This window comes from Lutra lutra, chromosome 13 (assembly GCF_902655055.1).
Source record: "Lutra lutra chromosome 13, mLutLut1.2, whole genome shotgun sequence".
In the NCBI taxonomy this organism is placed as follows: Eukaryota; Metazoa; Chordata; class Mammalia; order Carnivora; family Mustelidae; genus Lutra; species Lutra lutra.
In genome coordinates, this window is record NC_062290.1 from 70,360,938 (window position 1) to 70,376,829 (window position 15,892).

The 15,892-nt window shown below is 37.6% G+C and overlaps 1 protein-coding gene across 1 annotated transcript in view; it reads left to right on the forward strand.

Annotated features, from left to right (window-relative positions):
- RAD23B (RAD23 homolog B, nucleotide excision repair protein) overlaps positions 1-15,892 on the forward strand; it is a 46,761-nt gene that overhangs the window by 12,181 nt on the left and 18,688 nt on the right. The window contains 5 exon segments of the mRNA XM_053447789.1: positions 6,599-6,698; positions 6,994-7,074; positions 10,142-10,162; positions 10,165-10,301; positions 10,304-10,410. Coding sequence (XP_053303764.1) covers positions 6,599-6,698; positions 6,994-7,074; positions 10,142-10,162; positions 10,165-10,301; positions 10,304-10,410 — 446 coding nt within the window.

The window sequence follows — 15,892 nt, forward strand, 5'->3', positions numbered from 1 at the left end:
GTAAAGATGTTGAGTAGAGACTTAGGTATGCATGGCTAAAGTTAAGGAGAGGGCTAAGAAGTGACACCTGGATGGTTATTAAAACTAAAGGAGATGGATTATCTGGGAACTTTATATAGAACAAAAAGGCAGCCTTGGGTATAACACTGAGCTGCACTTAAAAGGCTAGTCAAGGGAGAGGATTTCACAAAACAGTGAACAGAAAGATAGGAAATCCAGAAGGTATGGCTTTATGGGCGCAGAAGGAAGGCAGTGTGAACAGGAGAGACAGGTCAGTATTGTTTAATATGACAAGTCAAGTAAGGTAGGGAAGGACTAAGAAATGACTGGTTATGATTTTTGCTGAATTTAGTGATACTGGAAAGAGCAGTTTTATGGAATTGTGGGGATAGGGAGAAGATATGCAGCAGAAGGAGAATAAAGTCCATTTTTCTGTCAGCACTGTATGGTTGAGTAATAGGTGTGGTGTTAAGAGTAAGTACTATAGTGTGTGTAGTTAATTTTTTGAAAAGTGCCCGAGACTAAGGGTAGGAGAATGTAGCTACCAAGAGATACGGGGAGTTGGGAAGTTTTTGTTTTGTTTTTAAGAGGATAGAAAATTGGGTCTGTTTGACTGTAAATGAACTGGCTTTGAGGGAGAGGTTGAAAATACAGCTGGGGGAGGATGGAAACAATAAATCTAGCAAGGTACTGAAGAACACTGGAGGGAGAACCAGGGGAGAGGTGGAAAGAATTAGGTTTGAAAGAGAGGGATGCCTCTTTCACTTGATAAGTGAGAAGGAAATTAGGTGGATCTGGATGCAAAAAAATAAAAACAAAAAAGTCTATCCCTTTGGTGGCAGAAAGCGGAGGGTGAGTTCCTCTGACATCTGCTCTGTTTTGAATGAAGTAGAAGATGGTTATCTGTGGGAAGGAGGGTAGTGTTGGGAATCAAATTTAGAGAAGACTGCAGGTTTGAAATACCTCTTAGGAGAATGGAGGAGAACCAGAAGAACAGAGGATTTAGTTATCTTTCATTTTCTATAGCATTTAGAAGACTGGATATAAATGGAAAGGTAGGGTTTGGATAGTTAAAGTAAAATTTGTTAGCTAAGTAAGGTAGGAGATACCACAGAGTGGTTAACTAAATTTTACATTAAGTACGGATAGAAATAAAATCAGTTGTGTTGGTCCAGATAAGGAGCTTTGCCTGGCAGAAGCAGCAGAAAGACAGGAAGGTCTAACAATAGGAAGAAAAGTGATAGAAACAGTGGCATTGCTTGTATGTGCTGAATAGTGCTGGCAGTAAAGATCATGATGAAAATAGGGGCTCTGGAGACCAGAGTCTTAATGAGATGCAAGACCAGGTGTAGTGAATGGTTATTGAGAGCTGATAGGAAAAGGTGATTTGGTGCTTACAATTTCAAAGATGGGGACAGTTTTGGAATGACAAAATTCAGCCTGTGTCCTGTAGGTAATGACTTAAGTAGATTGAAAGTAAAGATCATGTTCTGTTTGGTTTCATTTTTTAAGTATGTAAAGATCATTGTGTTAAGGTTAGGAACAATGCCAAAATTTTGGACAGGTCAGTGCACCTGGTTCTAAAGTCTAGTTCAGTTGTTTTCTGTGATACTTAACCAGAAGTGGTATTGCTGGAGTGAATGGCCAACCCCTGAAAAATGTTGGCCTTTGGTGTATTGCCCTTAAATACTTCATTGATTGATACTCTTTCTGAGAGTGTATCTCCTCACACTTAACACCAGGAATTGTTCAAGGTTGTCTTTTCTAGCATCATGGCACAGTGGGCTAATCATATCTGACTAAAAATTGTGTTTTGGTTAGTAATAAGGTTGAACTTTTTATTGACTACTTGTGAATTGCAGCCCTGTTACTTGTCTCATTTTTCTGTTGGCAAAAGACTATTTTCTTCCATTTCTCTTTTCTTAATTTATTTTCATTTTTCCTTGTTCTTGTCTTATTTGTATTTGACTTACTTGCATGCTTAGTTTATTAATTTTCCTTTAATAATAATAAACCATTTTGTTTTAAGATTTTTACTTATTTGACAGAGAGAGAGAGATCACAAGTACACAGAGAGGCAGGCAGAGAGAGGAGGAAGCAGGCTCCCCACTGAGCAGAGAGCCCGACGTGGGGCTCAATCCCAGGACCCTGAGATCATGACCTGAGCAGAAGGCAGAGGCTTAACCCACTGAGCCACCCAGGCGCCCCAACATTTTTTTTTTTTTTAAAGAGAGTGTGCACATGACGGGGAGGAGGGGCAGAGGGAGGGAGAATTCCAGGCAGGCTCCACGCCCAGCACAGCTCAGCATGGCACTTGATCTCAGCACCCCAAGATCATGACCTGAGCCGAAAGCAAGTTGGATGCTTAACTGACTAGCCACCCAGGTGCCCCAGTAATAAACACTTTTAGTATTGGGTGTTTTTTGTTTTGTTTTGTTTTTAAGATTTTATTTATGGGGCACCTGGGTGGCTCAGTGGGTTAAAGCCTCTGCCTTCAGCTCAGGTCATGATCCCCCGGTACTGGGATCAAGCCTCGAATCAGCAGGGAGCCTGCTTCCTCTTCTCTTTCTGCCTGCCTCTCTGCCTACTTCTGATCTCTGTCTGTCAAATAAATAAAATCTTTAAAAAATAAAAAGATTTTATTTATTTGGGGGAGAGAGAGAGCACATGAGAGAGAGCACTGGCAGGGGTGAGGGGGAGAAGCAGACTCCCTGCAGAGCGAGGAGCCTTGCTATGGGGCTTGATCCCAGAGTCCTGGAATCATGACCTGAGCAGAAGGTGGGTACATACTGAGCCACCCGGGCACCCCTAAACACCTTTAGTGTTAGTCTGTGTGATTACTTTTTTAGCCAAATTTTACAGGTAATGTCTATAGAGTGTCTATAGAGTTCTCATTGTTATGTTCTTAATATGCTTTAATCATTTGGTTTCTTTGGAGCTAAACGATTAGAGGTGTTTGTTGTTGTTGTTATGTTTTTTTAACTTCTAAGGGTTTTTGTCCCCTCCTCCCTCTTTTTGAGACAGGAAACTAGAGAGTGAGTCAGTCCATTATTTACTTAGGCTTATGGAAATAGTGAAATAGTCTTTGTGGCCTAAATTTTTAAAGTATATATATTCTATGGGTGCTGGAAATAAAAGTACAATTTTTATTGGTTAGAAACTATATATATATATATACACACACACACACACACATATATATATGTCAATTAAGTCTGTCTTAATTGCCCACATCCTGACCTGTCAGAAATGAAATTCCTGCTTATTTTTCTTTTGTTTTTTGCTTCATATATTTTTTATTTCCTTTTTCTTCACATATTTCTGTGCTATATTAATTTATTCATTCAGCAAGTATTAATTGAGCAACTGCTGTGTGCTATACCATTATGTGCTATTCTGAGAACTAGATTCAGTCCTAGTAACATGTGGTCTGTAATTCATTTGTGATTTTTGTTTTTTTAAACCAAGCAACCACAGTTGCAAGTATTTCATCTCTTCTTTGAAGAAACAGGTGTGTGGAAGGAGATTTATCATTCATCATGGAGTGCTCTAACTAAGCTCTGCCATCACTCAGTTGACTTTGGGCAAGTCATTTAGCATGTAAGATAGCAGTTCTCAAATTTTTGTTTTTCAAGACCCTTTATACTCAGAATTTCTGAAGACTCCAAAATAACTTTTGTCATTGTGCTCTGTGTTTACCATATTAGAAATTAAACTGAGAAATGTTTTAAATGTTCATTTAAAGATAACACAATAAATGTTATATTTTTATGTGAAAGTTCTTTTCTAAAACAATAACAAAAAAATAATGAGAAGACATTGTTTACTAGTTTTGCAAAACTTTTTTTTTTTTTTTAAGTTTCACTCCCAGCATGGGTCTCAAACTCCCCACAATATGGGAAACGCTAATTTGCTTAGTGCTGTGTATTAGTAAAGTTCATTTCCTGTCATTTCTATTTCTTTTTAAAGTAGGCTCCACACTCAGTGTGGGCTTGAACTCACAGCCCTAAGATCAAGAGTCATATACTCTACAACTGAACCAGCCAGGCACTCCCAAAACTCTTTACTGTTTGGCTTAATAGAAGGTAGATGGCTTCTCATCTGCTTCTGCTTTCAGTCTTTTTGGTATTATATGCTTTGTAACCTCTGGAAAACTCAAGTATATACTTGTGAGAAAACTAGAATGGAAAAAGGCAAATGATGTCTTTTTGACCTTACAGACCACCTGATAAGGTCTTATAAACCTTTTGGTTCCCTGACCACACACTAGAATTCTCTAGGCCTTAGCATCCATATCAGTGCAGGATTTTAACGAAATGGTCTTTCCCTGGGTAACTCAATCTTCACTGTTTGCCTTCGGCTCAGGTCATGATCACAGTGTCCTGGGATCTAGCCCATACATTAGGCTCCCTGCTCACGGGAAGCCTGCTTCTCCCTTTCCCACTCTCCCTGTTTGTATTCCCTCTCTCTCTCTCTCTGTCTCTCTGTCAAATAAATAAATAAAATCTTTTTTAAAAACATACTTTATCTTAGAAATCTGGATAGTATCTTTATTTTCACTGCTCTTAGCATGAAGTGCTAGCTGAATGTATATGGTAAAACCAGAAACTATCAACATTAATTTAAAGCAAGGACCAACTGTAGAGTTATTGAAGTTGTAAAGTCTTTGTACTTCTTTATCTGAAACACACATAGCAGAGTGTTTATCATCTGATAAAGAACAGTATATGAAATTGAATAAGTCCATGGAATTTATAGCCTAGTTTACTGATGTGAAATCAAATTCTCTGAGTGCATTTTTTTAAAGTTGTTACTTGTGTTCATTTAACCTTTGAAATTCGGAACAATATAAAAAGTACTAGGCTTATATTGTGATGGATTTCTGCTCTGGTAACATCAGAAGAGTGGTGATGCTGTGACTCATTTCAGGAAGATCAGTTACAGCAAGGGAATTTTATGGTTGTGTGCAAATACTCTACTTTAGGGACGCCTGGGTGGCTCAGTTGGTTAAGCCGCTGCCTTCGGCTCAGGTCATGATCCCAGCATCCTGGGATCGAGTCCCACATCGGGCTCCTTGTTCTGTGGGGAGCCTGCTTCTCCCTCTGCCTCTGCCTGCCACTCTGTCTGCCTGTGCTCACTCTCTCTCTCTCTGACAATAAATAAAATCTTTAAAAAAAAAAATACTCTACTTTAAAGCTTGAAGTCAGAAAGGTGTTTTGGGTTTCAGCTACTAAGTAGTAGCTGTGTGACGTGGGGAGGAGATTTAAACTCTCTTCTTCTCATCTGTAACATTGAGTGGATGATATTCCCATTTGTCCAGAGTTTTGAGAATTATGTGAAATTGTGTACCTTATGTACTTAAAGCTGTATAAGCAATTATTGTCTTTTTTTTACTTTTGGAAGATACACTGTTGCTTTTTAATTGTACAGAAGGACCTTCTCTTTATATCTCAGACGGTTTTTCATCTAAAGCTCAGAACTATTCAACTTAGACAATTTCAGAAGTATTGTGGAAATTGAAGGAAATGGAATTTTCCCCTTGATTCTTGTGTCTTTAATGAAACTAGTACTCACTCTTTGTATCCCTATCTGGCAGTCTTTCACCTAAAGCTCAGAAATATCAACTTAGACAATTTTTAGAAGTATTCTGGGAAATAGAAGGAATAGAATTTTTCGCTCTTGATTCTTGTGCCTTTAAAGTAATGAAACTAGTTCCATTATGTCTTCTTGCCTCTTTTACTCTGCCACCCTGTTTCTGATCAGTTTCAGAAATTGATTGGACTCATTTTCAAAATACCTTCTAATGAGCCTAGTGTCAGTAATTTTAGGAATCAAGAGGACTGTAAAGCTTATCTATTTCAGTCCCTCTTACTTTGTAGATGAGGAATGGTAATGAGAGAAACTAAGCTACTTGTTTAAGATCATTTAAGTGGTACAGTGCTCCTCAGCCAAAGTTGAACTTTGGAACCACCTGGTAAAGCTTTTTAAAAAACACAGATGTTCACCACCCATCCCCCAGAACATTATGTTTTACTAATGGTCTTTATGAAGCCCCCTTGGGTATGATTATAATGAAACGTATCCCACTTTTAAAGTGAATCATTTGCCATTTACCATTCATATTTGACTTCTATTATTGTTATAGATGTGACTATTTTATTCTTAGAACTTTTAGGTTAGAAAGTTTTCTTTTTTACTCTGGGAAATAAGCTCATAAATTATAATGAGAATCAAAACTTTCTGATGTTGAATTCGATGTTGAATATTTTGAATGGATTATTAAGTCACCTGGTAAAGTTTTTTTTTTTTAAATCTTTGTATGTGTAGCAACTGTGGTGAAACAAACTTCATACCTATTATGCCTAATGATATTCATTAAGAATGAGTCTTTTTGGAAATACTATTGTAAAGACATCTTTAAGTTTTTGGAAGTATTGATAATTAATATGCATAAAACCTTACCTTGCATGTTTATTCAAATTCTGGATTGTCATTTGTTGTTTAGACTTTTTATGAGACTGACGCGCTACCTACTGCGCTAACGAGGGGCACCTATTGTTTAGACTTTTTAGAAAAAATCTTTTTATTTTTCCTGTAGGTGAAGGCACTGAAAGAGAAAATTGAATCTGAAAAGGGGAAAGATGCCTTTCCTGTAGCAGGTCAAAATTAATTTATTGCAGGATGAATTAATATTGAAAGTAATGTGCTGTCTTCTTGCTTACAGTGACATTCTTTGGTTTTAGAAATTGTCATCTTATAAATTGTGTATGCCAATTGAGTCTGTCAGAAACATATATGGTTTTTGGTTGTTTGATATCTTTTAGTCAATGTTAGTACCTTTTTACCCAAGTATATTTCTATTATATTATCTTGGCTGATTAGTTAATGTTTTTTCTTATTGATAGAATTGACGTTGGTGATTGAACTTCAGTTATGTGTAAGACAAAGGTTATGGGGCTTCAGATAATGTGTTCTTTTTTCTTAATGTACTAGGCAAAATCCTCAATGATGATACTGCTCTAAAAGAATATAAAATTGACGAAAAAAACTTTGTGGTGGTTATGGTGACAAAAGGTAAGTTTGAGCCTTGTTCTGTATATCTTTATGCATGTGAGAGTTTTTTGTTTTGTTTTTTGTTTTGTTTTAAAGATTTTATTTATTATTGACAGAAAGAGAGGGAGAGCATGAGAGGGAGAGAGGGTCAAAGGGAGAAGCAGATACCCTGCTGGCAGGGATCCTGATGCGAGACTCAATCCTGGGGACTCCAGGATCATGCCTGAGCTGAAGGCAGTCGTTTAACCAACTGAGCCACCCAGGCGCCCTTGTTTTGTTTTTTAAATAATGGTCCTAGCCGTTTAAACTTTAAGTGAATACAGTTTATGCACATCCATATGGCAAGTACTTAACTGTTATTTAAAGGTTTTTAACAGTCTACTTTGGGTCAGCCATAAAATTAATATTTCATACATATATATAGCCTTAAACATGATTTTTTTTTTAAGATTTTTTATTTATTTATTTGACAGAGATTACAAGTAGCAGAGAGGTCAGGCGTGGGGGGGTGGGAAGCTGGCTCCCGCTGAGCAGAGAGCCCAATGCAGGGCTCGATCCAGGACCCTGGGATCAGGACCTGAGCCAAGGCAGAGGCTTTAACCCACTGAGCAACCCAGGCGCCCTATATAGCTTAAACATGATTTTAAATGAAACAGTTAAAAAATGTCATGTGAAATTGTTAAGTTTTGCTGTAGCAGTAAAATCAGTAATTATGTAATTAAAAGTGTGATTCTTAGTAATTGAGTAAATAGTTATTTTGTGATTTTAATAGGGGTGCCTTAAAGGGACTTGGTAATTATGTACGAGATCTGACCAACTCCTCCGGCAGAAAAGGCATGTAAACTCCTAATTTCAGTGATGCTCCTTAGTTGAGGGTAGATTTTTAGACACTAAAAAGGGAATAGGCAGCTTAAGAAATGGTAGAATGACTGTTGTGAGAAAGCTTTTGGTTTGGGGGTGTTTTTGAGTGGTGGTGAGGCAGAAGGAGAGAGAAAAATTTTAAGCAGGCTCCATGCCCAGTGCAGAGCTGGGTGTGGGCCTCAATCTCAGGACCCTGAATCCTGACAATGAGAATTCCGACGCTTAACCAAGTGAGCCGCCTGTCTCCCCTTGAGGAAGTTTTTTAAAGGGAATTTTTTGTGACTTACTGGAGTGAAACATATTTGGGGCATTTATAAAAAGTCAAAGTTTTTCTCTTAAGCGAAGGTGAATTTGGGTTCTTTCAGAGATACTGTTATATTTTTGTTTAAAGATAGATGAGCATGCAGAGATGTGGTGGTACGTGTGACCAGGAATTTTTTGGATTGAGTTGTAATCTGAGAAGATCAGTGATACCTGTGACACTGAAATAAGTTTAAATAAGTAATTGGAAGTTTATCAAAGACTGAAAGAATAAATGAGAGGATTTTTTTTTTTCTAAATTAAGGTAATATATGCAGTAGAAAACAGTTGAGCAAGTAAATTGTAATTAACTGCATATTTTGTTCTGAGAAAAAGCAGCTAAACAGTTTATAGGTGTTAGATTTAAAAGTTTTTAATCCATTAAGAACCATAGTGATTTTGTTATATTAAAGCACTTATATTCACTTAATGTTAAATAGAGGAACAGAATCATGTACTCAGTCCAGTAGTGTTAATTGTAATAAAATATACATAACACAGAATTATTAGTTTAACCATTTTTTGTATAGTTCAGTGGCATTAAGTACATTCACATTATGCATCCATCACCACCATCTGTTTCTAGAACTCGGTACCCCCTAAATAGTGACTCCTATTTCCCCCATCCCTCAGTCCCTGGTAACCACCATTCTGCTTTCTATGAGTTAACTACTCTACATACTTCATATTAAGTGGAATCAGTGTGTTTTCCTTGTGTGACTGGCTATTTCTGTTGGCATATATGTCTTCCAAGTTCATCCATGTTGTAGCTATATGCCAGAATTTGTGTACTTTTAGGGCTGAATAATATTGCATTGTCTCATCTAGTTTTATCACATATAGTACATAATGGAAAATGTGGTAGCCATATATTTGGATGTGTATGTTATCGATCTTATTTCGTTTAGTATTATAATAACCTTGATAATTTAGAACATTACTAAGAATTAAGCAGGATAGGTCTCAGAATAGATCCATGCATTTATAGCTACTTAAGCCAAGCCTTTTATTTTACGTAGGATTCTACTGGTATTTGCAGTTACTTTATTTTCAAGTTAACAAGAGAAGCCCCCTACTAGAAGGGGGAAAAAGTAGGCATTATGGAAGCAATGAGAAATGACTTTATTATAAAGAGACAGGAAAAAGATATTAGATCAGAAGTGAGCAGAAAAACTTCAAAAAGCAGATGGGTTTGATACCATTTAGAATGAGGCTAAATAGCTCTGTGGCAACAGAGACCTTGAGGGCATGGAATGTGACTATATGATACTGACCACAAGTACTTTTAAGGGAAATAATAAATGAGCATAGTAATGCATTTAAATTTCACTTCATCTAGATTGGAGTTTTATGACATTATAATTTGCAGGGTATTGGAGTTTAAAAAGTTACAGGGCTAAACACAGGGACTCTTAGAATTAAAGAAAGAAGAGAATGAACACTGCTAGTAGTTTTTTTTTTTAAGTCCCTACCCTACCTTGCACAGCCACTCTTTCTCCAGTGTGCTTTATATTAGCCAGATCAAACAAAAAAGTTATTTTGGTGATGTTTTTAAATGACAATAGATACTTGAAAGTTATAACCAAGGAACTTAAAGTGTAATGTTTGGGGTGGTGGAACAATAATTACTTGGTGTTTGTTTGTCAGTATACATTGTGTATATTTCTGATTACGGCTGCTTCTGGTTCTTCTTCGTATTAAGTGATAACAAGACTGAAACTATTAGCTAAAGCTAATTATTTGAGAGAGTAACATAAGTAGTGATTCAGATGGCTAATATTGATCACTTGTTATGTTGCCTTACAAAGTTTTCAAGTTGCAAGTTTTTATTGGCGTTATGTTTGTCAGCCTCCTGTAACAATACTGTCTACTTAGAAATTGGGTATTTTATCATAATACCATTGTTTTACCTCTTTAATGTGCGTAGCCAAAGCAGTGACAACACCAGCTCAGCTACAACCCAGCAGTCCAAATCCTGCCACCACTACACCGTTAGCTCCTCCACAGCTCCAACTGTGGCTCAGGCCCCAGCCCCTGCTCACGCTCTGGCTCCTACTCCTTCCCCTGCATCCATCACTCCAAGCACCAACAACAAGGTCTTCTGAAACCGGCACCTGCTAGTGCGACGCAAACCAGAGAAGCCTGCAGAAAGCCAGCAGAGACACCAGTAGCTCCGAGTCCAACAGCAACTGACAGGTAAGACCTGCAGTCTAGGAATCGTATTTTCATGACAGGAACTTCATGCGTGTATTTGTCTTGATGATGGATCAAACTGTTTCTGCTACATTAAACTTTTCTAAACACTGACTGTGACTAAAACAGCATGCTGTTGTGCCTGTTTAAAATAATTTCCAGGGACGCCTGGGTGGCTCAGTTGGTTAAGCAGCTGCCTTCTGCTCAGATCATGATCCCCAGCGTCCTGGGATCGGAGTCCACATCGGATCCTTGCTCGGCGGGGAGCCTGCTTCTCCCTCTGCCTCTGCCTACCACTCTGTCTGTCTGTGCTCATGCTCTCTCTCTCTCTCTCTCACAAATAAATAAATAAAATCTTTAAAAAATAAAATAAAATAAAATAAATTTCCAGAATCCAGATTGTATACTCTGCATTTTTTTTTCCCCTAGGGGGAAGGGAAAGAGGGTCAAAGTCATTATCATTTTGTGTAGAAAAATTAAGAAAGACAAATGACCTGAAAAATTATAAAAATATACTTGCTATTTTATTATAGTTTGACATTTTATAATAACTTGACTCTGTCCCTAATCATTGTTTATATTTGCTCTATATTCTTTTTCTGTCCATGTCATTTATATATAAATATCCTTCCATGCCACTAAATCTTCCAGTTGCTGCATAGCATTGTGTTTGGATCTGACATTTGTTGGCACTTAACCTTAGAAAAGTAACATCTTTGGTTACTTTCCTTATCTGTAAATGTGGATGACGATAGGACCTATATCCTAAGTTGTTATAAGATTAAATGAAAGAATGGGTGTAAAAGCTGTGAAAAGCACATATTCACAGCGTTAAATACCAGCTATGTCTGCAGTTAACCTACACCTTTTGTTGAACATCTGGATTGTTTGAATTGTCTACTGCTTAATCCATATTCTTGTGAACTTTTGTAGAAATTTAAGCTCTTACCAGTGTAGATTTTAAACAAAAGAAAAGGTGCAGGGTATTGAGGAACAGAAAATAATTCTTGTGCGAAAGTTGGCAGGATTATTGGAATACGTTGATGATAAAAGTTTTTTTCCTCCCAAGGATAAATAAAATAAATAAAACATGTGCTCTGGTTCTCTTGGGTGGACTTGTATAGGGAATTTCTCCTTTACCTGAGAACATGGGTTATATTCAGTCCAGTGTGCAATGGCACTGGAGCTGTTTGTATCTTGTCCCTTTAGTACAACTTTGGACCTCAGTGGCAGTAGTTAAAGTTCTTGGAATCAGAACCAGATGGAACAGAGATCTATACAGGATGTAGAAACACTTACTGATAGGAAAGCATATTTGTGATAAATATAGCAATGGTTAGAAAAAAATTAATTATGATCCTTTATTTTAGTGTTTTGCTTTTATGTCTGGTTACTGTGTCTGACCCAGTCCACGGTGTTTAAAGGGGTTTAAGTCATCTGATTAATTGCTCACTTAGGGCTTCTTTCTGGGGAATTCATTCCCTCCCTACCAGGAGAGCATAGGCTAAGGTAATAAAATATTTCCCCTATGCCTGCTTGCTGAACTTTTGCTTAGGCATTCTGAGACACTGTTGCCTAACTTGATGCTTTCCTATGTATATTAGAAATGCATTCAAATTCTTACCTGGTGGGAGACAACCCAGACTCAGGTTAAGCTGTTCTGTCAAAAGTTGTTCCTCTTTTAAAAAAAAAGGTTGTTCCTCAGTTCTGTGTATGGGAGAGAACTAAACAAATTTAACACATTGATTTCCCAGATCATTTTAAACATTGTAACTGTAAATAGGTCTTCATTTGGTGTAGTATATCTTATTTTCTTATATGTTTTCAGCTCTTTGAAAAGCTCATTGTAGAATTTCAGAATCGATTGATACATTTTATTTTTTTTATTTTTTTATTTTTTAAAGATTTAATTTATTATTTGAGAGAGAGACAGTGAGAGAGAGCATGAGCGAGAAGGTCAGAGGGAGAAGCAGACTCCCCATGGAGCTGGGAGCCCGACGCGGGACTCGATCCCGGGACTCCAGGATCATGACCTGAGCCGAAGGCAGTCGTCCAACCAACTGAGCCACCCAGGCGTCCCTCGATTGATACATTTTAATGTGCTAAGAGCATTTATCCAAATTTCTTTATTGTCATCTTTTTAAAATTTTTTCCTGGGGCTATAATTTGATTTACCCATTCTCAAGAGTCAGTATTACTATGTTTTTCAGACATACAGAAGTGTATAAGTCAGTAGATGACCAGTGATACAAAGAGCAGATGCTAGAGTTACTTGATTGGGCCTTATACACCAGCTATTTGTTTGTTTGTTTGTTTGACAGCAAAGGAACCATAAGCTGGGAGAGGGTGAAGCAGACTTCCTGCTGAGCAAGGAGCCCCAATATGAGGCTCCATCCCAGGATCCTGGGATCCTGACCTGAGCCAAAGGCGGCTGCTTAACGGCTGAGCCACACAGGTGCCCCCCCCGCAACTGTTTATTCTTATTTTTCCAATTGATCACCTTAGAGAAGGATAACACAGGAAAGGAAGGATGAGAGAAGCTCAGAAAACTACTTAAATGTGCCTTAGTCCTTTCATCTGTATGTAAAACATGGAGTGTCCTATAAAGCACAAAACTTAAAATCATCAGGAGAAATGTGGTATGAATTTGAGGGACACCACTGCATGACATTTCATTTTAGGTATTGTGTCTTTAGGCCAATTTGTTCTTGAAAAACCACCAATTAAAATGCATATTCTCCTTGTTTATCTCTACCTTAGAGAAGTTGCGCACGTGCACAACTACATTGTTCACATTCATATAGCACAGACTACATTATTCATAGTTGAAGGCAAATAGGAACCAACTTAAATACATTAGTAAGGAATGCCTCCACCTGTGATTTATTCATATTAGAGAGCAGTGCTAGTCAGGGTGATAGTAGGCAGCATCAGCATCACTGGGAGTTTGTTTGAAATTAAACCCTTGGGCGCCTGGGTGGCTCAGTGGGTTGGGCCGCTGCTTTCGGCTCAGGTCATGATCTCAGGGTCCTGGGATCGAGCCCCGCATCGGGCTCTCTGCTCAGCAGAAAGCCTGCTTCCCTTCCTCTCTCTTTGCCTGCCTCTCTGCCTACTTGTGATCTCTCTCTGTCAAATAAATTTTTTAAAAAATCTTTAAAAAAAAAGAAAAGAAAGAAATTAAACCCCTCACCTAAATCAGAATTATCTGGGGGGGATCCCAGAAATCTGTATTCTTGGGCTTCCTGAAGTGCTACCGGCCAGTTAAAGTATGTAGTATATGTCATATTGAGTGAATGTGGTTTTAAGGCTTTGTTATCAAGTGAGGAAAAACATTACAAAACAATGGGTAATAATCATAAACCAAACAAAAGCTACAAAACAACATCGTATATTTTCTGTTCTGTGGCTGCGTATAGCAATGTGCAGAAGAACAGTAGCAACAAGACGGCACACTAACTCATAAGTGGTTTCCTCTGCAGGTGGGCAAGGAGAAGTGGTGAGGTAGAATCAAGATTGAATAATGGTGGTTCAGCCATACCTCACTCTTACCTGAGATATATAAAAGAAATTTTAAAGCATTGTGCAGAACAGTACAGATTGTTCTGTAAGTGAACTGGAATGAAGGAGATTAATCCTGTCAGGTAGTAAAATGTATTATACGTGGTGGTAATGATTTCAGTAATTTACAGTGGCTCTTACTAAAAGAGTGCTTAAGTAAATAGGTGGTAGTCTAGAAACAGACCAGCATACATACAGGGACTTATTAAGATAAAGATGTAATTTGAAACCACCGTGGGGAAGATGCTGTTGGGATTAATGTCTAGCCAAATGGAAGGGGGAAGATGGGTCATATACCTTATACTCCTAAAAATAAATTCTAGCTAGATAAAGAATCAACATAAAAGGAAACTAAACTAGAGAACATAATAAAAATAAAATAATCTTAATCAAGAAGTCATAGAAGGAACAATTGGTAAATTTGACTACAGAAGAATTTAAAAGTTGAGAACCAAACTGAAAATTCCCTTTGAAGAGCTTGATTTGGTCAATTAAGGGAGTACTCTGTGTCTGGGGGAATGTGAGGTCATTGTGGTTTTGCTGACATGAGATAATTAAGTTAAATAAACACACCCAAAGGCAAGACCAAGTCATTATTATATAGAAACTGATAGTAGTGATAGTTCCCTGGGTAGGGGACTTGGGCAGGAGAATTATTGTTCTATATATAATTCTTTTCAAAGTTTTGCCTTCTATGTAAGTTAGCTTTACTATCTAGTTAAATGAAGATCATTTAAAAATTACACCAGAAAATTAGTTTAATCATATCAGATGTTACGATGCCAGGCATTTTGCTAAATATTTTACCAGTAGTAACCCTACATACAACACTTTGGGATACATGGATATTATTATGGACTTCATTGTATTGATGAATAAACTGAGGATTAAAAAATAATTTATGAATTCAGACTTAACATATTTCCCTTGCTCTTGCTCTGCTATGGGTAGGGGGAGTGGGGCAGAAGAAGAGGGAGAGAGAGAATCTTAAGCAGCTCATGCTAGTGCAGAGCCTGACATGGGGCTCGATCTCATGACCCTGAAATCATAACCTGAGTCGAAATCAAGAGTAGGACGCTTAACTGATTGAGCCACCCATGTGCCTATACTGTGTTTTATTTTTTTTTTAATTGGGAGAGGTATAAGTGTGTGTTTTGTTGTATGTGTTTTAATCTAAACTGCCAACTGCTACCTTTACTAGTTTGTAAACTTCAACAACTTTTCTTTGGCCTACTCTTCATGTCTTTCATAATCTTGTTTTTGTCTACTTTGTTTTCTAGATTCATCTTCTGCATTTGCCCAGCGGAAACTTAGTCCTTTTAAACTGGTTTTCTTTCAGTTACAACTTGGATTTTATCACACCTCTCCATTTTTTGCTTTTGCTATGTTCCTTGACTTGAATACCTTCTTATCAGCTCCTGCGTGAAAAACTTAACCTATAAGACGTAACTGAATTCTATTATGTAAAGATTCCCAGGCCTTTCCAGCATACTGTGGTTTCTTCGTTACCTCTTATTCTGTACAGGTTTCCCCCACTGTTTGAAGTAGAGTATTCCTATGAAACCTTTTGTAAGCCAAAGTGGCATAAGCAAAGAAATAATTGCAAAGAAGCAATTACCATAAATTTATGTGGGAAAAGTTTTGAACATTTCCAGACTTATAAAATAACCTCTCAGGCTTTTCTGATACTTTAGAACACACACAACACCTTGGTAATGGAGGCACAGAATAAATTTAGATGAAGTGCAGATGCTCACAGACACAGTTATGGCGGCTTGATGCTGAGATGCTGAGTATAGGTTTTTGGGAAGGAGCTTTGGGGCCACGCTGGCTTCTCAGGGTTGTGTTCCTCTGTAAAGGCTTGCTGCAAAACAAACAAAACACTATTTTCACTTTTCTTGTACAAGCAGAAATCCTCTTTAGAGAA